Here is a 25,929-nt window from a genome sequence, read left to right on the forward strand (position 1 = left end):
GAGAGGATGGGGGGAGAAGGGGAAGGGAGAAGTTGGGCAGGAGGCAAAAGAAGAAAGGGGGGAGGGAAGAACAAGTAGAACATATAGGAGGAAGGAGAGAATGATTGCAAGCTGAAAATAAAGACACTGGAAAGGAGAGAGAGAAGATGGGGGGGGGGAGAAAAAGGAAAAGGAGGGCACATGGAGAGGAAAGGATGCAGGGGCAGATGAGGAGAAAAGATAACCACAACACATTCACGCACTCCCTTTTCTCTCCAGTGAAGCCAGCTAAGGTGAGTCAGGTGTTGACGGAGGCAGGATGGAGTACATTGGCATGGTACGGGCTCCTGATTATCGGAGCGAATCGAAGAAGAGAAGAGGCAGCAGACTGTCCTCACCTGATCCGTCTGGGTGTGAGAGGGGGGGGGGGGGCGGCCTCTTTGCTGTTAAGCTCGTTCCCAACAGGTGAACATGACATTTAACAGGCTTTAAAATCCCCCCAAACTGCAGTAATCGCCAGCAGTGCAGCTTCCTGTTGAGAGTTTAGCGGCTAAGCAGGCACGCGTTTCTTCTCAGGGGTTGGTGGAGACCAAAGCAAGAGTTAAAAGAGAGTCAATATTGGACTTGCATGACCAGGAAAATGACTCTCAATTAATTCTAGCATTACTCTACGTCTGCTTTATGTTTAAATAAGCACCTGTTTGCTACTAAAGAGGACAGAAAAATCGATGATGAAAGGTTTGAGAAATTCCCGTGAAGGCAGTGGTAACCAAACTGGGCAGGACCAGGGTGAGTGAAACCAGCTGCGACGCATAATGTCATGATGTCATTATAAATGTGTGTTAAATTGGCACAATTAGCATTTCAATTGTTGAGTTATGTCCAGTTTTTGGTGAAGTCACAGTGACCTTTTGCCTGTGGCCACCGCTGGCGCTGGTGTGGAGGCATTAAGACGAAAGAAAGAGCACCACTCTATTTTGTATTCCGAAGGGACCATGAGAAAGAAAAGGTTTCTGAACGACTGGGAGAACCTGTATATTGATTAGTTATATATAGGGCTGCAACTAACGATTATTTTGATAATCGATTAATCTGTTGATTATTTTTTCAATTAATCGGATAAAAAAACTGTAATTTTCAACCCTTTATTCAAAACAGGGTTCGTACGGTCATGGAAAACCTGGAAATGTCATGGAATTTTTAAATGGCTATTTCCAGGTCTAGAAAAGTAATTGAAAAAAATAACATCCCAAAATGTTTGGAAAAGTAATGCAAAGTGTTATATCAGTCGCGCGCGATTCCAGGATGCTTTATTTTCATTGGTTGCTGGATTAAATCTTACCCAGATACAACAGATACGTTCTTTTCTGATTGGCTATTGTGTAGCCCATTTCTTCTTTTTGATTGGCTGATAAGTGGCTCCTCACAGCAGACCTCCAGGGGAGCGCTTGATTCCTCCACGGTGAGGGCAGCGCGGCCAGCTCATGTTGGCGCGCTGCGGCACATTAAAACATGAAATAGCCGAGAGTTTTTTTCAGCGTGAGAAATACGATGTGTGGCGGGAGTGCGTGACTAAAGACCGAAATACGTGAGTCTCACGCTCAATGCGTGACACTTGAGAGCCCTGATAACATCACCCGTAGGCGCACACAGCTCCGTGAATGTCCCTCCAACGACGTGAATGACTTCCGCATCCAGCGCCACGAGAGCAGCAGCAGCCAATTAGATTCATCAACAGCGGAGGAGCTCAGCACTGATTGGCTCTCACAACGCAGCGTTCTCTCTCCTCTCCCTCCGCTCTGCTCTTGTTTCTCCTGCGCCGCTCTGCGCTCAACTCAACTTTTATTATACTCCGCGACTTATTGAGCGCCGTAATAAACGCACGACACAACGAATCGACAATGAAATTCGTTGTCAACTATTTTAATAATCGATTTTTATCGATTCGTTGTTGCAGCCCTAGTTATATACTGTAATACTACATTACATTAATTTGGCCTCGTATTGATGCCCGCTTTACTTAAAATGAAGGCCTGCTTGGCCCCCGTCTGCGACTGCCAGACCCTCCAGGAGTCGTAGCTCAACTTAAGAGCAGCGAGGCCGTCTGCCAAAGCCAAACTGATGGCACAAAAGGCAAAACGCAAAACGCAGCGGCGTATCAGTCCAAGCTCCAACTAGAGGGAAGAAAACTTAAAGCGGAGTCGGTCTCAAGTGCATCTCAAACCCGTTTCCTTTTGTTTTTCTCCATCACACACAACAAACACAGCGTCCGCATAGTGTGGGATGTGTTGCGGGACTCCTAGCAGCACACTGTGGAAAAGAAAGCCTCTTCAACAAGGCACCATTCTTCTCAACAAGTGTTGGTGTTGATGTGTGAATTTCCACTCCGACACCATTTGCATCACTATTCATAGACCTCTACAGACGGACACACACACACTTTTCTATATGGTTTTCCATCACTGCTTGAAATACATATAAACTCCCCTCTGATAGACCATCTGTGGCTTTAAAACCTCACTGGGCTCTAAGAGAGAGAGAGAGAGTGTGTGTGTGTGTGTGTGTGTTGACTGAAGGATTTGGGTTAATTTACTGAAAACAAAAGCAAAGCTGCCATGGAAATCTGAATTTAAGAACGAGAGTAGCACTAAGGAACAGGACGGAAAGACCAAATGAAAGGAAGAACGAGGACAAGACGTCGCTGTTCAGCTCATTACATCATCCCCCGGACTTTTTCTTCTGCTCTCGGCACACTGCCCTCCCTCTCGCTCCTCATCCCTTCTTTGGGAATCAACGGCATTTCCTTCTTTTGCCACGAAAGCTTCCGCTTTAATCCGATGCTCGTCGTGTTTACACAACACCAGCCGTGTTTGGCATGGCGACGCTTTGCTAGGTGTTGGTCTGATGAGTTTTGTTTCAGGCACCATGCGACGATCACGAGAAAAGTAGACTTTAGTGACACAGAGTGGACTGAAAGCCATGCTTATTCGGATTCACTGCGTCTCATAAGACCTTGAGATTTGATTTAGGATACTCCTGCTGGATAAGAACACTACTCATAACTTTATACGAACGTTATATGAGAGAGATGCACTAGAATGCAACGTAAACTGCAAAAATCTGTATTTTTTTATTCTAACAATGGATTAAATTTCGACATAATGTGGCGCCTGTCGTGACGAACCCGCAGAGAATCATCTCCCCACTTTTCTCTTTGAGCATCTTTAAAAAGGCAGAAGGAGAGGGATTTTTCCTCAACAAAATAAGCATTCGAAAGCCTCCCTTATCCAGCCCAATTGAAGTTCTATGCATGTCCCCCTAAAATGTCACCACCACCTGTGAAATTGTCTCAAATAGCATATCAATTCCTGAGTTATGGCCCAAATGGTTTTGTGAGGGTGACCTTTGACCACAAAATCGAAATGTGTTAATACTTGATATCAGGTGGACGCTTGCACCGCGTTTGAAGAAATGCCCTCGAGGTGTTCCGTACATATTGCGTGGGCGAGAATGGGACTGGACATATTTTGGCATCAAACTCTCTAAAAACTTGGCAATCAGTGGCCAGACTGTCAGTTTCGGAAAATGGCAGACAAGACCAAGCCAAGCGGATCGAGAATGTTCCAGAAAGCCAGTTGACACTGGGGTTGACTTTCACTGGCGAGCGCTGTTACTGTCACTGCGATCAGGGGGTCGAACAAGACATGCAGAGCCAGATAATTGGAGGAGAACAAAACAGAGCTAGAAAGAGATTTACAGTTACAAGTGGCCCCAATATCAAACAACAACTGTTAAATAGAGTGTAAATCGTCTTTGTAGTTGATCTAATAATGTAAGTTACCAAATTCAGTAACAGGTAAACAAACAACAATAAGCTCTGGTTTGTTTCCTGGTCAAAGCTCTCTCCTCCCCTCTTACTGTTTTTAATCATCATCGTTTTAGACATGCTTTCTTTCAAGTGGGCTGCCAGCTTCAAATGATTGTGTGTGTCTGATGAGAATAGTCTTCATGTCCATACGTCTTGCTATGGATGAAAATGAAACCCCGCTCTTTGAAATTTGATTTTTATCACAATTCGGCACAACGGTCGGATTGTTTTTCACACTCAGGAGAACATTTTGGTCCCCTTAGTAATAGTGACAATTATGGCTACCACATTGTACTGATCTGGCCAATAATATATAGTACAGGTTGAACTGTGAGCATCTGAGTATTTAAATAAAATACAATAATAGTCATTGAAGAATGACAATGACTGAGAAACAGATTTACTAAGAAAATGGTTTTGCACAAAAGTGCAGTGAAAATGTCATTGATTATGCAATCACTTTTTTTAACAAAGAAAGCAGCTCATTACGAAGAAGGTAGACTGTGTTAAGATGCAATGTTATATTAATAGCCTTATTACTGATGCATGTCTCCTTGCAGCTCGTATAAATCCCACCTGCTCCTTTTCAGAGGCGTATAATTTCCCCCACAAAACTGACAGTTGCAAAGAGATTGCCTTTCGTAAATCCCCACTCAACCTGTGCTGACACTTCTCCTCCTGTTATTGGCAGGGTCCGCCCTTAAATGCACATGCAATGAGGAGAGAGACCATGGAAATAGAAAATGAGAAGAACTGAAATCACCCTCAAATCGACAGAGCAGGATGGTCGGAGAAACGGACATTTTGATGTGTACTGTTGCCATTGAGACCATCACAGCGGGCTAACTTCCACATAAACTAAACCGACTTACAGCCAGTCACACACTCACTAGGGTGACGTTTTGGTCACAACTTAAACCATAAAGTTACGTAGCACAGAGAGCATAAGAATACAGATGAGTGAAACATTGTTCAGCTCTGTTTCTGGGACCAGTGTAGCCTTAAACCATGGTGTAACTAGAACGGGCACTCGGTAGAGCGCATACCTTCGCATATCACAAGATTGGGCATTGAATTATGAACATTTTGGCATTAGTTGTACACTGCAAAGCCTCAGTATATCTGGCTCCGGTGTCTCTTGATGACTCATTCAAGCCAACACTTCAGCTGCGTGGGCACCAACGCACTCAGTCTCTTAGGGCAGGGGTCCCCAACCCCCGGGCCGCGCCCCGGTACCGGTCCGCGGCTTGGTTGGTGAATAAATAAAGTTTACATTTTTTTTTTTTTAATCAGTCGGAAAAATATATTATTTTGAAAAAGGACCGGAAACACCCGTGTGTACGTCTGAGCCGCGTTCAGGAGTCTTAAAGTTCGGGTTTATCGCTGCAGGCGAGTCTCACTCGCCGAACCCTCTGCTGGCGGCACATTTCAGTGACAAAGAATCTTAAAACATATTCAACCTGCTCAATGAATTCTGTCACTTCAGGGAAATGACAACTGTTTTCAAGTTGGCCGATAAAGTCGCTGCTGTGTGGGCGAGTGAACAGCGGAATATTCTACATGTTTCAGACGTTGACCGAGTGGAAGAGGCTTTTAAAAGAGTTTGAGCGGTACTCCAACCACAAAAGACCCGACTGCAAAAGAATAGACCTGCAACCCATTTGTAAACAAACCCACCCCGTGAATCGAGCCCGTCCGAGCTATAAGAACATGTGTTCGAGATGCAAATGACAGTGGCCTTAAGGGACATTTCACACAACAACTCTGCCTGTTCTAATGACAGCGACCAGAACTCGGTTCGGAGCAGCGGACCAAACACACGTCTGTGTCGCCGTCTCCATCAGCGGCTCGTTGCAGGTAAACAAGCGCACGGCTCACACGAATTCGGCGTAATGATGAGTTGTAGTTTTGGCACTTTATGCCCTTCGTATAATTGTATGACGTCATATTTATGACGTCATTTATATTGCCGGTAATAATTTCTGACACGGAACCGGTCCGTGGCTCAAAAAAGGTTGGGGACCGCTGTCTTAGGGCTGGTGTGACTTGATGCTCCAGGTCTTGTGGGTAACTGTCCTTACCCTCCAACTTGACTTATTCCTTCATTCCTCTCCTGACCTGCTCTCCGCCCACTCCTCCCAGATATATATCGAGAAATAGAGTTATATATTTTTTTTTGGGGGGGGGCTGAACGGGCGCTAGAGGACAAGACACAGGGAGAACGTGTGTGCATATGTGAAAAAGAGATAAAGGGGAGGGGGCGGGGGGAGAAGGGGATAACACAAATCCTCCCCTCCTACAAGGCTGTAATCGAATTTCGGTAATTGACGTATTCTCAGATAGGCAAGCAATCCCCGAAGCCGGTTAATAGCTGCGTGAATCAGCAGGCTTCCCCTTTCTCCACACACCCAGCTAATCACGTCTGTAAAGCAATATCCGCCCGCTGAATCCCAAATTCAGAAAGAGGCATGTGTGTGTGTGTGTGTCTAAGGTTTGTATATATAGGAGGAGAAAGGTTGACGCCGCAATGGTGGCGCGACAGGTACGTTTACGGAGGTTCCAAATGTTGCGTGTCGGCGGGTCAGCGGTCATAGGTCATACACGCATTATACAGCAGAGTGTTTGGCCCGATGGTGAATTCCACAGGAGAAGGTCAGCCCAATCCAAATGTCGTCCTGTGGGATGCAGAAATGTGCACATGCCAGTTTGTCAAACATACAATCACACCTTAACCTTCCCACTAAAGCAGAGGAGATTATTATCCACACCACTGCGAGGTGACAAGCCTTTGTCACATGTCACCCGAGGCACCAAAAAAAACAACTGAATTTTGGCGCAGTTTGAGGTCAACATGCGAGGAACATCTCCCGACATCGGCGGCATGTTGATGCGACACAAGTCACGGCAGTGAGAGTTGCAGTGAAACGCCCCCCCCCCCCTTTCTTAGTGTCTGCTTCTCCAAACTCGCTACTTTTGCTTGCAGCTTCCACGAGCGCTGCTGAATAATTGGTGCACTTGTGTTGGTAACAAGTTGGCAGTAGGGTGGATAGATTTTTCTCAAACCCCTGTTGTGCGGAACAATGGAAAAAACTATTTGCATCGCTGAGCCTCCAAAATGTTTCAGCTCATGGTCGATGTGGGATTCCAGTCTGTCCAGCGCTCAGGGGGGGGGGGAAATCTCCTCTATAGCCCTGCATCTTTATAACCTCAATGTTTCTCACTTTTAAAATCAGTACATTCAATCAGTGGAGATAATCTTCACCATTTCAATGATCTTCATGTTTAGCCAATCGTATGGAAGTGCACCTCTGTAAAAATGTACTTTTAAAAAATTGGATTTTTACTGGGAATTAAGTATAAATTCCCAATGTACCCTTGGCGCCATACACCAGCATGGTGTCGGCTGTGTTTGAATTCAAGCACATATATTGTGAGCATAAATCCAGGTTCATAAAGGACTCTAAGAAATGCGTGTGATTGTACATAGTTAACGTTGATTAATGAGGCAAGGAAGAGGACATACAAAGACATTATTTCTACTGACCAGCAGGGGGCAACTCCTTTGGTGGCAAAAAGAAGTGTGGTTGTATAGAAGTCTATACAAAATTTACTTTGGACACGGGAGACGGACCTTTAGTGTGCGGTTAGCTGTCGAAACTCTCAGGCACCAACCTTCCGTTCCAAAGAGTGAAACCAATGTGGAAGACTCTTAAGAATTACATTCTCTCTACTGACCAGCAGGGGTCGACTCCTCAGGTGGCAAACGCAAGTCAGATTGTATAGAAGTCTATGAGAATGACAATCTTAATTTAGTACCTCAATACACATTGTAAACATGAGTATATGGTCTCAATCTCAAGTCTTCTTCAATACAGCATGATGTTCATTTCGTAAGTTTTGCTTATATATGATGTATATGAGCAAAGTATGCTTGAGGGTGAGGCTAACCATGTGATGGACAGGCCGTGACCACGGTGTTGTCCAATCAGGGAGTAGTCTGTGTTTTTGTCTTTCAACTTAAACTATTTCAAGGTGTGTTTTCAGTTCATGAAAGTTAATTGGAACCTTTTTGGTTGCCTAAAGATGTCTAATTCAGCATTCAGTTGTACTTGCATAGACCCTCAAGTGTCACATCTGGTTCTAAAAAGCCAAGGAGGCCGAACCAAGAAGGTGTTACGATCTCAGACACTTAGGAAGTAGGACCCAATTGCACGACCCGGGAGACAGAGATAAAGTATTTGTAAGTACTTTATTTTTCGGTTCTGCCGTGAACAAAATGAAAGCGCTCACGTAGTGAGGGATCAAAAACTTTTCAAGAGCACAACCTAACCCGACCTGATCATGGCAAAAGACCAGACGAACTGACAAGGAACACTGGGAGACAGGGCATTTTAAGCCCATGGTACCAAGACACAGGTGGGACCAATCAGGGCGGGCTGACACTGATGAGCATAGGAGACAGGTGTGATGACAGGTGAAAACAATCAGGAAGCCTGGAATGAGAGAAAGCGAACATAAATGACATGAACCTCTCTAGCATATCTGTCGGTGCACAACAGTACCCCCCTCTAGGGCCAACTCCTGATGGCCCAGGCTGATTGTAAAAGTCGTGGATAAGAGTCTTGTCTACGATAAATGAAGCAGCTATCCAGCTTCTAGCCTCAGGACCGTAACCCTTCCAGTCTACCAGGAATTGCTGCCCTCCCTATTACGGACCTCCAGTAGCTTACGGACCTTGTAAACGCCACCCCTTCAAAGAACTGGGGCGGTGGAGGGGCTTGAGCGGGGAACAGTGGAGGCGGAACAAGTGTGTCTCACACACCGGCTTGATTTTACTAACGTGAAACGTTGTGCACTCTCAAGGTCCTGGGAGTTGCAAGCGCATCGACGCGGGTTGATGACTCTGGACACTGGAAACGGACCCACAAATCTCGGAGCCAGTTTCTTTGAGGCGACATGGAGGGTAAGTCTTTAGGTGAAGAGCCAAACCTTTTGGCCTGGACTGTAGGAGGAGCGACCCTGCGATGAGCGTCCAACAGCCTTCATCCGAGCTGAACTGGAGAAGAGACTGGCAAGCACCAGCCCAAACTCTGCGACAACGTCTGATCATGGCATGTGCCGATGGAACCATCACCTCTTCCTCGTTGTTAGGAAAAGTGGAGGCTGGAAACCATTGACACAATGGAATGGAGAGAGACCTGTGGCCGCCGGGGAAGGGTATTGTGGGCAACCTCGACCCATGTGAGGTGGTCACTCCAGGTGGTCTGTTCCGGGACGACGACACGTTCCGGAGGCGAGACAGCGTGGCGTGTCTCTAGTTCTTGGTTCAGGCGCTCCGACTGTCCATTTGACTGAGGGTGATATCCTGATGACAGGCTGACGGTGGCACCTATGAGTCGACAAAACTCTTTCCAGAAGGCGGAAATGAATTGTGGACCCTGTCGGAAACAATGTCATTAGGGAATCCATGGATCCTGAATACGTGATTCATCATGACCTCTGCGGTGACTTTGGCAGAGGAAGCTTGGTCAATGGGATGAAGTGAGCCATCTTTGAAAATCGATCAACCACTGTTAGAACCGTAGTCTTGCCTCTGGATGAGGGAAATCCTGTCACAAAATCCATCGAAATGTGTGACCAAGGACGATGGGGAATCGGCAGCGGCTGGAGCAAGCCCATCTTAACTTGAGATGAGGTCTTATTACACGCACACACCGGACAAGCCGCTACATACTCGGCCACTTTTCTTCATGGATGGCCACCAGAAACGTTGTTGAATCCTGAACATTGTTCTTGCTACTCCCGGATGGCACGAAAGCACAGATGAGTGAGCCCAGTGGATGACCTTGGAGTGAAGAGCCTCAGGAACAAACAGCAGATTGTTGGGACACTCGCTAGGCGCTGGATTCATGACATTTGCCTCTTTAACGTCTGACTCCACTTGCCAGGAAAAGGCTCCGATCACCCGGTTAAGTGGAAGGATGGTCTTGGGCTCTACCGCAAGTGGTTCGGGATCGTAAAGGCGAGACAAAGCCTCGGGTTTTGATTCTGAGACCCGGACGAACGAAGAGAGTGTGAAGTTGAATCTACTAAAGAAAAGTGTCCACCTGGCCTGACGGGAGTTGAGACGCTTAGCCTTTCTTATATATTCTAGATTCTTGTGATCTGTCCAGACTAAAACGGTTGCTCTGCACCCTCTAGCCAGTGTCTCCATTCCTCGAGGGCAGCTTTTACAGCTAACAATTCCTTGTTTCCCACGTCATAATTCCGCTCTGCCGTTGTCAACTTCCGCGACAGGTAAGCACATGGATGCATCTTGTTGTCTTCTGCAGAACGTTGAGACAGTACTCCTCCAATTCCCTCATTGGAAGCATCCACCTCGACCATAAACTGGCGCTGGGGATCTGGAATGGTGAGTATGGGAGCTGAGGTGAATCTATCTCTGAGAAGTTTGAAAGCAAGATCCGCCTGGGGTCCACTTGAAGGAACCTTAGGAGAAGTCAGAACATGCAGAGGAGCAGCAACAGAACTGAAATTCCTAATAAACTTCCTATAGAAGTTAGCAAATCCTAGGAACTGCTGAACCTTTTTCCTGGAGTCTGGTGTGGGCCACTGGGATACTGCACTGACTTTCGCAGGATCCATTTGGATATGATTAGGTGAGACTATGTATCCTAAGAAAGACACCTCTTCTGTGTGGAACTCGCACTTCTCTGCCTTGACATATAGCTGATTATCCAGTAGTTTCTGCAAAACTTGGCGGACATGGTTAACATGAGATTTAGCGTCTGGGGAGAAAATCAGTATGTCATCCAGATACACAAACACTGAAATATTCAAGAATTCCCAAAACCTCATTCACAAAAGCTTGAAAACAGCCGTGCATTGCACAGTCCAAGTGGCATTACCAAGTACTCATAGTGACCATACTGAGTGTTGAATCCAGTCTTCCACTCATCCCTTGTTTCATTCTAAACAACTGATTTGCATTTCTTAAAACCAACTTGGTGAATATCTTGGCGTGGCCGTTGAAGCAGTTCAAAAGCAGATGACATGAGTGGCAGAGGATAGCGGTTCTTCACGCTATTGTCTTTTAGTGGACTGTAGTCTATGCATGGTCTCAGAGACCCGTGTTGCTTTCCCACAGGGAAGAATCCCGCTCCGGCTGGAGCGATGAAGGACGGATAATCCCTGATTTGAGTGAAGAGGAGATGTATTCATCCATTGCTGTTCTCTCAGGTCTCGAAATCGAGTAAAGTCTCCCGGGAATGGGGGCTCCAGTAGAGATCAATGGGACAGTCAAAATCTCGGTGAGGAGGTAGCGACAAGGCTTTAGACTTGTTAAACGCCGCTTTTTAAATCATGGTAACAGGAAGGTACCTTGTGTAGATCAGGATAGTCAGGGTGATCTATAATGATCCTACTAGAGTCTGTTGGTGCATTAACAGGTTGCAGTTTACACCTGCCCTTACAATCCTCTCCCATTCCTTAACTTTCCTGAAGGCCAGTCTATGTGAGGATTGTGGATCTTCAGCCAAGGAAACCCCAAAATAATCGGGTGCTGAGTCGACTCAAAAATATGAAATTGCATGCTCTCGGTATGGTCCTTATTTATAGTAATCCGTATGGGCTCAGTGCAATGGGTAACTGTGAACAACAAGCGGCCGTCTAAGGCACTGGCACTAACAGGATGAGATAGCGGGACAGTTTTATTTTTAGCTGTTTGACTAGGCCCCAGTCTATAAGCCTTTTGTCAGCCCCTGAGTCTATAACCACCTCCTGGTCAATGGTCTGATTGTTAATACAAATGTCTACCTGAGTAACAGGTCGAGGAGGGAAGTCTGCGGGAAACTTGCTCACCAGCGCCTCCTTTTGACTGGTGAGCACGATCTTTTCCCAGGCATGAAGCGAGTTGATGACCCGGCTGGCGCAGTAGAAACAGCAACCCTCCGTGACGGGGCTGCCTCTCCTCCAGAGAAAGCCTGGTTCTTCCAAGCTGCATGGGTTCACCGGAGTCATTCAGTGTAGTCCTCTGATGGTCCGGTAACATGAGCTGGAAATCCTCCGCTGGCGGCGCGACCCTCGAGGCGAATTCTGGAAGCTGGGAATAACATCTCGGTTATGTCGACCCTCTCTCTTTCGAAGACGGTTATCGATCCGGATGGCCACAGCGATGAGGATTCCAGATCCCGGTGTTCCCCGAAGTGGAGCCAGCTGGTCCTTTATCGGTTCGAAAGTCCTGTCATGAAGGCGTCACGAGCCGGAACATTCCATCCGCTGTCCGCTGCTGCTGTACGGCTTCGATGGCATAATCAACCACCTGACGGTTGAGCTGACGTATTTGAAACAGTCTTCTGCTGGCCTCCGTAGCAGGCGATGAGTGGTCAAAAATGCGCCTCATAGTCTCTATGAAATCGGCCAATGAGTAACATAGTTCGGTGTCTCTAGACCATTCTGCAGTAGCCCAGGCTGCAGCTCTTCCCGTTAAATGAGACACAATAAACGCCACTTTACCATGCTCAGATAAAAATGCTGCTGGGTTGTGTTGAAAATGCAGATCACACTGTACCAGAAAGGCTCTGCAATTCGAAGAGTCTCCGGAAAATCTCTCCGGAAGAGCCAGCCGTACCGGGGAGGAAACAGCCTGACCTGGGTCGTCAGCTGGAGTATTGACAGGCAAATTCTCAGCTGTGGATGACGTCACCGGAGGAGCAGTCTGTTGATGAGTGAAAAATTATTCATTTGGGCAACCAGTTGTTGCATCTGTGTAGATAATTCTTCCTGAACCCGGCCTGGCGTCCTCTCAGCTCTTGTATTTCCGGCTGACTTTGTCCAGTTTTTCCTCGTGATGAAAAATCGTCACGCCCTGTACCGACAGAGCGGCGTGAAGCGTTCTTGGGTCGGCTGGGTCCATAATGTGGTCAGTTCGTTCTGTTACGATCTCAGACACTTAGGAAGTAGGACCCAATTGCACGACCGGAGACAGAGATAAAGTATTTGTAAGTACTTTATTTTTCGGTTCTGCCGTGAACAAATGAAAGCGCTCACGTGGTGAGGATCAAAAACTTTTCAAGAGCACAACCTAACCCGACCTGATCATGGCAAAAGACCAGACGAACTGACAAGGAACACTGGGAGACAGGGGAATTTAAGCACATGGTAACAAGACACAGGTGGGACCAATCAGGGGCGGGGCTGACACTGATGAGCATAGGAGACAGGTGTGATGACAGGTGAAAACAATCAGGAAGCCTGGAATGAGAGAAAGCGAACATAAATGACATGAACCTCTCTAGCATATCTGTCGGTGCACAACAGAAGGCAAAGGACAAAATGCCGAACTTCAGGCTTCAAAACGGCAGTCCACAAACCAATGGGTTTTAATTTAAATGGGAACATCATTTACCAAATGCTGTATTGATAAAAAGACATGAAACACTGTTGGGATCACATAAATCAAGAGAGAAGTTGGGTCATTTTCTCATAGACTTCGATACAATCAGACTCTTTTTGCAACCAGAGGAGTCGCCCCCTGCTGGTTATTACAAAGTTGGCAAATTTAAAGCACTTTCTCATTAGCTTCGGTTTTAAAATCCGGAGGTTGCCGATCTAATTAGCGTTAAAAGTAATGTGCATCGACAATATATCACAATATATATTCAAATATATCATTCTATATACTAAATTCGACTGGTCACATGAGGCGTTCAAAGTTGTTTGTTTTCAGGCACTTCTGCTATTATTAAGCCGCAAGCTGGATTTACCTGAACTTAGAAAAAGTCTGAGGCTCCCAGTGGTAATTACATCTTGGATGTTGACATAAACCCTATTTACAAGTCAGAAAGCGGTATTTGCGGTAATTACCATATGGCACGAACACTCACTGCGTAGAGAACAGAGGCAAGAGGAGGGTGATTCAGGACTAATGGATTCATAGAGATGAGCAGAGGTTCGAGGCGCACACCGAACTGCAGCAGATTGAGTTGCAGAGGAGGCGAGCGTGGACGGGACATTAGAGGGTAAGTGGGAGCCTGGTTGTGTCAGAGGGGGAGATTGCAATTACAGCAGCCCATAATTGTTCGTCATGCTTGGGTCCCCAGGGAGCCACTGCCTGGTGGGTTCCCAGGAGGCGCCAAGTGTGTGTGTGTGTGTGTGTGTGTACCAGGGAATAGGTCAGAGTGAAAGAACGAAGGAATGGAGGTCACTCTGCATTTGTACATGGTGTATGTTGTGTGTGTCTTCTCTGAAATGCATATCATGTCTCCTTGTTTGTTTGCGTTTCTTCATCCCCTGAATAGAAGTGTGTAACTGCGTCCTGTACGCACTGACCGAATCTGACAGTTCAGACACGTGGTCGCATTCATTCGTGTCCTCATTTCCAGCCGCGTCAAGGTCAAAGGCCACGCTTTGGGGGACCACAACGGCGTTTAAAAATCAACGCTGCTCCTTGAAAATGTTTCATTCAACCAGCCGTACTCACTCTGTTGAGACTAGCTGCTGAAGGTGTGACGGGAGGAAAGAAAAAATCAGTGAGGACAAATATCTGGAAATACTGTCAAGAATGCCGTCCATTTCTGCCCTTCATTTCTTTTTCCCCTCTCGTGTTATTCAGACACACACCCAGTTTTGTTTTGTTTCCCCAAGAAATAAAGGTCATCCAATATGGCTGCCGACACTCACGGAGCGCACAACTCCATCGAGGCTCTTTCCATCACGTTATTTTCAAATATCTGTGACACATGAACCAGACCACAGCCAAGAGGTTTTTCTATTTTTATTTTTATTTTATTTAAAGTTTGTTGACAGTTCCCCTGCAAAATTGTGGGTCGGCAATTCATGCCTCTTGCGGCTTCGGCAAATTGGTCTTTGCCCCTCCTTAGTTCACTTATTCCTTCTCAATTTGTCCTTTTGCACGGCTGTGACAAGTGTTTTGTGCGTTTAGTCCTTCCCCATATTTCCCAAGACCGTTTACCCATTTGTTATTTGGTCAGCTGCATTCTGTTTTAAAGTATAAATATGTGGTATATAGCCTATTCTACATTTGGGTTGTACATTTTAACCGGACTCTGCGATGTAGACTTGAAGAAATAACAGACATATGTAGGGAAATGCATTGTTATTGCTTATTTTTTAGAAATATAAGTATTACCACTACATCTGCAAAAATAAGTGCAATCATAGCAAATGATGAAAGCTTGTGTGCTCGTTACCTGCTGTGTGCTATTAGAAGAGGGGAGAGGGTTGGAGACCATTGGTCCAAAGATGTCCAGTTCCTCGGCGATTGGTGCGGCATCAACCAAGCCCCTCCCATCGCTCTCTGGAGCATCTGTGTGTGTGTGTGTGAGCGAGAGAGAGAGACATTAAAACAACATTTAACCTGCTGTTTTAAATTAGGATTATTACAAAGGGAGTTTCATAAATTCAAAAACAGAGTGAAAAGGGAAGGCACTGGCACACATAGGAATAATTTAATCAGACTTGTACGTGCATATGCAAGGGTATATCTACATTTCAAGCATTTTCAAAATTACCACACAAGATAATTGGAACATCCTCAAGAAAAAATATTATGACTGCACTCTTTCTGTACTTTGCTTCGCCCTAAAAAGGATTTAATTCACGCTTCTCCATTTGCCCGTGGAAAAGTATTTGACATTGTGTAAACTAGCTGGTTTCGCTTTGGCTGTCTTCATTTCATTTCAGTTGGTCTCTAATATTGAAAAACTGTATAAAAAGGCACATCATGTCTGAGAGTTCCAAAAGCTCAAAAAATAGAGACTCTGAAAATGAATACATTTTTTGTAACAGCAGACATTTTGAGATGTCGGTGCAGAAAGGGCAACAATAGTTACTGATGTCTGCATTTCATTTTGGTGAGCCAGTTCCAAGGCACTGGTATATGGTGTTTGTTTGACTTGTTACTGGTGCGTCCATATGGAAATGAGCCATCGGTATTTGTATTAGTTGCATCTTTGTGTTTCCGGCTCAGACCAGACAAAATGTCCGGTTCCATTGCCGTCCAGGACCCAGACTTGGAACAGAGCCGTCATCAATGAGAGAACCGCCAACTGTTGACAAAATATATGCTGTGGGGAAAAGAAGTCTTAAAAGTCACCAAAAAAGAAATGACACCGGACTAATGAATGGTGAGTGACCAGTGGCTTAGTGCAGATAAAAACTTTGTGCAGATAAAAACTTAAAGGAATGGTTCACCCCAAAATCAAAACTACATATGTTTCCTCTTACCTGTAGTGCTATTTATCGATCTAGATCGTTTTGGTGCGAGTGGCCTAGTTTTGGAGCTATTGTCCGTATAGGTGTCTGCCGTAATGTTAGCTCTAAGGGAGCTTGCGGTGCCGAATATAGATGCATCCTTCTACTCGATCTCGACGGACGATATACATCCAACACTCGGCAACCTGCGCCAAAAAGAGATGGATAAATAGCACTCCAGGGAAGAGGAAACATATGGAGTTATGACTTTCCCTTATAACTCTGATACACTACCTCTTGACGTCAAGAATAGTTCCCTTCGCATTGAAAATGCGGAAGGTAATGTTTTGATCCCCGTGTATTTGTATGCATGCGTGCGTGCTATTCGCATAAGTCAAAAAGTATTAAACCGAATCGCATGAAATTTGGTGGGATGATTGGTTATTATCCAGGGACCATTTGATTAGATTTTGGGATCGATCGGGTCAAAGGTCAATGTCATGAAAAAGGTCAACATCTTCTTGAATCGCATGAAATTTGGTGGGATGATTGGTTATTATCCGGGGACCATTTGATTAGATTTTGGGATCGATCGGGTCAAAGGTCAAGGTCATGAAAAGGTCAAAATCTTCTTTTTACCTTTATATCCAATTGGCATGCAACTAATGCCAAAATGTTCATACTTCAATGCCCAATCTTGTGATATGCGAAGGTATGCGCTCTACCGAGTGCCCGTTCTAGTTTACCATGTTGTTATTTTACAACTTAAATGTATATTATAGTGTCTGTTAGTGTAGTTACATTTTTACCTAATGATGACGTCCCCTCTCTTTTGCCTTTATACAAGGACAGCACTGTCAATAACGATCTATAGTTGAGAAAAAAAAGTCCAACCTTTTAAGAAATGCTTGTATTTTGCTTTCCCAGGGTGAGACGAGGAGATCAATCGATAATAATCTCCCAGTCTGTGAGCAATGCACAGGACCAGGATGTGGTTGGGTGACGCAGCCATACTGGCTTACTTATTCTTACGTCTTCAGCTAATTAAGAGCCTTATTTGCCGGTTGCGGTCCCAAGAAGACGAAGGAACACTTCAGCTGCGAGTCAAATTCAAGCCTCGTGTCGTTTCTAACGACCACGTGTTCTCTTGTTCAGCTCAAAAATAATGAGCTACATTGTAAATATAGCTGATCTTTAAGCAGTTCAAACTACAGTATGGGGGGGGGGGGGGGGGGACACAGCACACACTGTATGGTAATCTAATGTGTGAAAAGAGGCGCACCGCAGCGGAGGGCCGCAGAGTGAGAGGTCCACGAGGGGATCCTCACGCACCGAGCGGCGTCCCCGTCCCCCGAGTTGAATCTCTGGGTCGACTCAGCCGACTCTCACATGTCTGCCCCTAAAGACTGATGCTCACGCTAAACACATTAGATTGGGAGCGCGCAAGGGTTTTGAGAAAGTTAGCGGAAGGATTTAAGTGACAACATCCGGTTTTGCAAAGTTAGCGTAAAGAACCACGTGAAACAACATCCGTTTTTCAAAATAAGATGTCGACAAATCATACACGAACATATAAAAGTAAACAATGAACTGATTTTGTCTCTTTAGAGATCGTTTCTGAGATTTAGCTTAACATATGCTAACATTAGAACATTTTTACTGGACCAAGGAAGGGTTTATAAAAATAAGTCAGACTTTTGTATGTTAAGAAAAGTCCTGTATATAGATTTCCCCAAGAGTTCCAGGAAATGAATGATGCAGATGTGTTCCATACATATCTGAAATCCCCTACAATAACAATCAAACAATTGTAATGTATCAATTAGGACATTTTTCAAAGTAAAAGTCCTAAATGTTTAAAGAAATCTGTAATTTCTTTAATGTTTGAGTTGCTTTATATATGTATTTCCTCATAGTCCTCATAGCAATAATGCTACACAAAAAATAGAATGCTTCAATCGACACCGTGATCGGTATTATCGGTGATCGGCAGATACTGATTTCAGTGATCGGTGATCGGCACCAACAACCTGATCGGTGCATCTCTAGAAACCAACAAATGTTTTGATTGGCCACATCGAAGTGCAACATGCACATGCTCAAGGTATGTTTTTTCTTAAAATATGTTTAAACTCAATACAGTAACTTCTGAAGAGTTCTCTGTTGTGAATGTTTTGCAGTTCATGAAGGCAAAAAGACATAAGATTGTATATTGTCAAATTATTTATCAGTAATACAGTAGAAATGATGGGAAAACTTTGCAAGTCGATTTATACTGTGCGCAGGGTTTTTCCTGCATAGAGAAAATTTGGGCGAGCCGAGAAGAGTTGTTAACGGGGGGAGGGGGTGCTAGTGAGGAGTGTGCGCGGATGTGTGCGCGCATCACGGCAGAGCGGCCAGCTGCTGACCACTCACTCAACATCTCGACTGCATGAATAGATGGTGCAAAAATTTTGACCCAGGAAAACCCTGTGTGCGCCCCTACATTTTCTGCTTGCGCCCCTAACATTTTAAGTTAGGGGCCACTGTGCTCCTAGTTAAAAAAGTTAGTCTGGAGCCCTGGCCCCAATTATTAAACGTTGAGTTGTTGCCCTCCATCCATCCCGCTATGCCTTCAAGCCCATCCGGGGCAAATTTGTGATTTGTCGAAATTGGGCTATGAGAATAAATTGCACTTGATTTAACTTGGATATATGAGCTTGGCTGTTATTTGGACAGTTAAGTCACCTTGTAAATTGCTGCTTGAAGAGGGAAGCTTATTACGATTATTACTTTAGGGGGAGGCAAGAATGACGGGTGCCAAATAATCTTTCGTCACATTGAACAGTTTTCAAATGGGCGAAAAAAGAATAAAATGGGATTTCCTGTGCATCAATTAGACCTCTTATCCCTCTACTACTACCACCCCCTCCTCCTCCTCTCTTCACCCACTTCTCTAACCAAAAGCTCATCGCCATGGAAATGCGCTGCAGGGAGAAAAAAGGGGTCCAACATCATCATGACTGCCATGTCCTTTTATTACGGGATGGAGCCGCTTCTTGAGAGCAGTCTTAGCTTCACCATGGAAACAGAACCGCGGTCCAGTGTGCGTATGTTTTTAATTTTTAAAGCACCCCAAATAATAAGAAAAACACACAGCTTCCCAGTAGCTTCAATGAATACAGCGACCTCATTCAGCACCGGGAGGCTGTCACATTAGGGAATTGGCCGCCGCAAAGAGGGCTAAAATATTATACTTGTGTGAAATATATGTGCATACAGATGATAAAGGTGAACAGATAATGTGATAGTTTATGCTGTGATGTTGGTGCCATAGTGAGTGCCATATATCCACAATTTTGAGAGTTGAGCGATGATGTAACCAGAGTTCCATACAAACAAACATCAACCGACAGACGGAATGTTTTATGATTTTTAAGGTCGGTTAGCACAAAGTCAGATAATGCCCTATCCTCCTTTCTACTGGATCGTGGTCCATGCCTACTGCCAACTATTCATACACTGTCATATTCATGTGTTTTAACTCTAATCTGTCCTTCTGTACACATGACATCTATTGCACCTGTCCATCCTGGAGAGGGATCCTCCTCTGTTGCTCTCCTGAAGGTTTCTTCCCTTTTTTTCCCCGTGAAGGGTTATTTGGGAGTTTTTCCTGATCCGATGTGAGGTTCTGGGACAGGGATGTCTATGTGTACAGATTGTAAAGCACTCTGAGGCAAATTTGTAATTTGTGAGAATGGGCTATACGAAATAAACTGAATTGTTAATTTAATTGATGACACTTTTTTTTTTTTTTTTGCAGTCAAGCCTGTGTAAAGTGAGCAGCTGCCCTCTGGGGCCCTGACTGCCCGAGGCCCCAGTTTCACTGCACATCATCAATTGATTTTAGTCGTTTGATGAATTGCTCATTAACATGTGCAGCACTCATCAACGAAGGCAGGTACCTAATTGTGTGGCCCCGTCTTGTGTAGGGGTAGCGTATCAATTTCTAACAATACTAACTTTATTATATTAGTTAATGTTGCGCTCAGGTGGCACTTATTCCTAAACTTGGCAAAGTTGTTGCTGTAAAGAATGATTTTTCTCCTTTTGCCCCCCTGACTAGGCTACCGAAAACCAGTGACATATTGGCACCGGACCGAAACGCAATGCACATTTCGGTGCTTCCTTTCAATGGCTGAGCCGATTGAAATTGATAAAAACAATTATTTTGAACTTCTCTGGTGACTCCGCCCTGTCAGCAGGTTGCGATAGCCTATCATTGAACTTTAAAGGTGAAGGCATGCACCGTATATGACTGAGTGAGCCCGTGCCGAGCACATCAGCAGTCAGGCTGGGCGCGACCCGTCCCCCTGAAAACGTGGAGACCGATAACGACAAGGGCAGCCTTAACTCAGGTTAGTACAGTAACTTTGATTGCAAATCTTGCATTCATAAAAGTAGGCCAACAAATAATAAATTAGCCATTATAACCATGTTTAAGCTAGCTCATAGCAATGAAAAAACGCTAGCGCGAGCTTCGAGGTAAAGTGTCTGATATCCGTTTTTTGTCAGTGCGGCCATGAGAACGGCTTTTACACGGAATATGGCCGAAGAGGTTTTTAATGTAGTCATTGTCAATCGTCGTTTTGTGCTCTTTTTTTTCTAAGTATCGGTTTAGGCACTGGTATCGTTTTAAAAGTACCGGTTTAGCACCGGTATCGAAAAAAGAAAAGAAAAAACCATACCCATCCCTACCCCTGACTGGTTTATGCAATCCACATAATTTATTTTTCAAAATAATGTTCAGGTTCTATAGATTGTTGACTGAAACTCTTACCTAGAGAGTTAATCCTTTCTTATTTGTCTTGTTAACACAACACAGCCAACACATCAGGAGTACGGAGTGGCGATGACACAGACTTGTTTAACAACCCAGTCTGTACCGCGTTCTAACAGAGCAAAACTCTAGATAATATTCTTGCATATTTTCAGTTTCAGATGGCAGGCAACGGAAATAATCTAAAAGTGGGATTTAATTGCACTTCATGAAGACCTTTTGACAAATCTGCATACGAATGTTAACCTTGACCAGCTCATGCAAGAGTCCAGCACCTGGAAATTATTTGGATATGAGCTGGCTTCCCCAGTTCCCAAGAAAAATTGGGCGTTGACCACAGTGGCGAAAATCGCCAATGTGTTCTGCGATTGGGCTAAGAGTAACTATTTCAATGTTGCACTGAGAAATTGATCAAATCAAGACATTTTGGATTTTAAAGATTACAAAATTTAAATGGCTCTATGGAGCTATGTTTCCTGAGTTGACCCCGGTTTTGTTTGTACCATGAAAGCAGACAAGGACGGGCAACATGATACACGTCCCAGTCGCCAGTTTCCCACAAATCCCCTCATCAACAGATGATGAAACATAGCAACGCACCGACAGAGAAGGCTGCTGGCGAGAACACATGGACGTAAACAATGACTGAGGAAAATATATTTGAAATAATCGGCTTTGCAAATGTAGCCCATTTGGCGTCTTAGCACATTGAAGTGCGTCACATAAATTGCCGATGAGCTTCATCGTTATTGACGAAACCCAGCTCTTCGCGTCTCCGCCCAGTTCTCCTTTTTTTGTTGCAAAATATAAACATATTGGATCGTGTATTTTTTTTTTACGGTTTGGAATGGGTTAAGTTACACTACCGTTCAAAAGTTTGGGGTCACTTAGAAATGTCTTTATTTTTCAAAGAAAAGCAGTTTTTCAATAAAGATAACATTAATCAAAAATACACACTATACATTGTTAATGAGGTAAATGACTATTCTAGGTGGAAGTGTCTGGTTTCTAATGAAATATCTCCATAGGTGTAAAGAGGCCCATTTCCATCAACTATCACTCCAGTGTTCTAATGGTACATTGTGTTTGCTAATCGCCTTAGAAGACTAATATCTGATTAGAAAACCCTTGTGCAATTATGTTAGCACAGCTGAAAACAGTTATGCTGGTGATATAAGCTATACAACTGGCCTTCCTTTGAGCTTGAAGTTTGAAGGACAAAATTAATACTTCAAATATTAATCATTATTTCGAACCTTGTCAATGTCTTGACTATATTTTCTATTCAATTTTCAATTCATTTGATAAATAAAAGTGAGTTTTCATGGAAGACACGAAATTGTCTGGATGACCCCAAACTTTTGAATGGTAGTGTATGTGAATGGAGACAAATCCTGAGCGACAAAACAAGTTGTATTTCACCCAATCAACAATATCAAGAGGAAGAGTCACCTAAATGTTTCATTCAGAGCTGGGACCAAGACAAGGGAAGCTAGAATACAGGAGACAACATGGAGGACGAATCCTGTTTACTCTCTCCGTCTGGACTCAAGTGTCAACTCGGCGTGTCAGGGACTTTACAGCAGGGAAAGGCCGAGGTGGAAGTGAAAGGGACGTAGAGAAACAAACAGACAGGGGTGCTCCATCAACAGAGGTTTTTATAAATCGATTCAGCGGCTGCTGAGGAGATCTATTTTTGGCAGGATGGAGCATATCTGAGACGGCATTCATCATCAGGGGAGAGCAAAGCTGAAAACACAAACCTGAGATAAATACAAACATTTAGTTTGAAGTGTGGAAAAGAAGCCTTTTTAAATGATAGATAATACAAGATAAAAACAAAACAAATATGTCTGGCGAACCAAGGAGATGAAAGCAAGAATGGAGAGAGAATGTGTAAACATGCTTATCTGGCTGGTCTCACAATATTGTTCAGGCTTTCATTCCAGCACAGCCTGACCAAAAAAAACAAATAACCAGAGACACGGTTGGTTGGATGGATGGATGAACGTGTGTGTGTGTGTGTGTGTGTGTGTGTGTGCGTTGAAAGTGTACTGGCACAAATTTGATTTATCGATTACGTGTGAAATCTCATCCACTTGACGTGGCGGCGAGGTGTGTAGCATTGGTTATTCATCGCAGGGCCTCCACTCTCACTCTTCCATGCTGCGGCCGGGAATATCTGATCAACACCGTATCCAACGGCTATTTCTTTTGTCAGTACAGCTTACCCCCTCGGCCGGGTCTAATACAATACAGCCTTGTGTACGGAACACAAGGTGATTGGATATTACACATTTATGGTGGAGAAAAAACCCCTGAACCAACTCTGACCGGCTGTGTTTTTGCTGTTCCGGCCTAAAAAAACAAGCACGGAAGACAACGTACAATCGAAATGTCACAGGTTCGAGTCCAGCTTGTGACCTTCGCTGAAGGTCAAAGTCTTGGTGCATTCGGCTCGTCTGCTGTTGTGTTCTTCAATTGGACACCAATGGCATTAAAATGCACGCAGGAGCTTAACGATCAGTTCTCCCTCGGAACCGACAGCTGTGGCTACAAACTCCTACAAAAACTGCATTTTTGATAGCTGGGCAAAAACAAGCTCTTTATCTTCATGAATACTTAGCAGTCTGGGAATGGCATCGGCATCAATGCTGGAAAATAAATGTTTCGAGAATCGAGATACTGAACTAAATGCTGGGTTAATACTAGGTTATGTTAGGGCCATTTGGAGCTTCTGAACGGCCCTCAGTTACTTTACGTGGTTCAGCCAGACTGTATTCTAAGAAGTGGACGTAGTCGTCGGGACGTGACCCATTGACCGTTTTGAAGCCTCGAATTTGGCGTTTTGACCATCGGCATTTTGGATTACGGCCGTCGCCATCTTCGGTTCGCTGCTTTTGAGATGGCAAGTGCACACTGACATGTTTTAACATGTCCTTCGTATTGCTTTCCTTTAAGATTGAGGAATAATCCAGTTTAACCCTCCTGTTACCTGAACATTTACTAACATATTTTACCCTCGGGGTCAATTTGACCCCAGCAATTAAAACCTCCAGAAAATTATTAGAATTAATATTGTTTCCCAAGTTTAAGTGTGAGGTACTTTATGTTTGTTTGTTGACTACCTAAATAGCCCTTTAAATATATTAAAAAGTTGATATTTCTTATTTGTTTGACACAGTGAAAAACAGCCTGGGGTCAAATTGACCCCAAAAAACACCACGTTAAACATTGAATGGGGTCAAATTGACCCTAAAGGTAACAGGAGGGTTAAAGTGATGTCCTACCAACAAAATTCACAACTTTAATAGATTGTAAACAGATCCATAACTTAATATTTTACACTCTGAAGCGTAATGATTATTTCCTTATATGTGTCATTGCCAAATTGACCCCCAAAAGTCCCTTTTTTTCTATATCTTTAAATCATAATTAGAAAGTCCAGTACCTGACTGAACCATTGTGTGGATTTAACTGTAGTCTGCTCACAGTTGTAATCTGAAGCCACTGATGATGCATTCACTGCCAGGTGGAGTAATGAGTCATCAAAGTGGGACAAAAGGTCTCCGTAAAAGCACGACACCTTTCCCTTACAACGTGCAGCAATATTCAACCTGCAATTATTACAATATCAATCGAGAAATGTTATTACATCACTCAGTAATTGGTTTAATTCAAACCTCTGTGCGGTTGAGTCAGTCTAAAGTTTGACATGATATTATATTGGCAGGTCGGTCACGTCTTACCCAGGCCCAGCAGGTCCACGGCCGGCTCTGCGCTTTCCTTGGGAACGGCTTTACACTCGGACTGCTGGGAAAGACAAAGAGAAAGGGAAAAGGAAATTATTTAGTCAGATGCCCAACTTGTCACATTTGCTCTGTTCTCAGATTTATATTATTATAGATCCTGAAACTATGTGCAATGACTTCACCTGTGTATTTAGGTTTCAATACAGAAAACCAATGCTGACGCCAAATAAAGTACAGTATATATTAGCAGGGTTTATACACATTTTGACCAATGGATTTCCATGACTTTTCCATGACTTTAAACGAAATTCCCATGACCAAACATTTTGTGAAATCTCTGTTTCCATGATAGTGGATTGTGCGAGTATGAGAGCTTATGCCTGCTTATATTCTGAGCATCTTTCCTTTAAAAAAACATATTGATTATTTCAAACTCAGCATGAATGAACATGTGAATATAACACATTTCCATGACTTTTCGAAAAACTTTAGTGATTTCATTTTTTCAAATACTTTTCAATGCCTGGAATTAACCATTTTAAATTTCCATGACTTTTTTCAGGTTTTCCATGACTGTACGAACCCTGTTTATTAGATATTCAATGTCATCCACGGGCCATATGCCTTACTAGATACACTGTATAAACCCATTTACCTTGCAGATTACCTTCAGAATGATTACATTTTCACACCCAATGACAAAAACAAAATCTGTCAATGGCAATGTTGATAATCTTTGAAGTCATATATCGAGTACAACACAAATATTTGCTGGTGACATCTTTCAGATATTGGTCAGTGTTAAACTGCCATGTCAATACTATTTCAGACAGGCAATCATGTTAATGGAGTTTTTTTAATTGAAAGTCAATACAGGGAGCAGAATGGGGGATAGATAGCGGGGGAGGAATAGGAAGGAGTGAGAAACAAGAAGGAAGACAGATAGAGGGGAACGAGAAAGAGGGAAAGTGGAAAAGTCAAAGAGCAGGAAGATGAGACAGGAGGATAAAGAGGGGAGGGTGAGGTTAGATAGAGATATAGCGAGATTGGAGAGAATAATGTGGTGTGAGAGAGAAAGGGGGGAGGTGGGGGAGAAGGTTAACATGTGGGCCATGAGAGATCTACAACGCTGGTAACAAACCCAATTTCCCCCCAACAAAAGATCGATGGACCACATTAAATTCAATGTCGTTCCAATCCTAGGCAATGAAAACAATTACTGTGTCCACGCCTAATCAAGAATGCATTGGATGCAAATTAGTGTGTGTGTGTGGGGACTGCAGCAAAGCTCGTACAGA

General features: G+C 44.0%; 1 protein-coding gene across 1 annotated transcript in view; it reads right to left on the reverse strand.

Moving 5' to 3' along the window:
• LOC130207499 (stromal membrane-associated protein 1-like) overlaps window positions 1–25,929 on the reverse strand; it is a 93,498-nt gene that overhangs the window by 9,065 nt on the left and 58,504 nt on the right. Inside the window, exons 5-6 of the mRNA XM_056436141.1 lie at window positions 24,629–24,692; window positions 15,058–15,173 (exon numbers count right to left, since the gene is read on the reverse strand). Coding sequence (XP_056292116.1) covers window positions 15,058–15,173; window positions 24,629–24,692 — 180 coding nt within the window. The remainder of the gene's footprint in view (window positions 1–15,057; window positions 15,174–24,628; window positions 24,693–25,929) is intronic.

Source organism: Pseudoliparis swirei, chromosome 17 (genome assembly GCF_029220125.1).
Source record: "Pseudoliparis swirei isolate HS2019 ecotype Mariana Trench chromosome 17, NWPU_hadal_v1, whole genome shotgun sequence".
Lineage (NCBI taxonomy): Eukaryota > Metazoa > Chordata > Actinopteri > Perciformes > Liparidae > Pseudoliparis > Pseudoliparis swirei.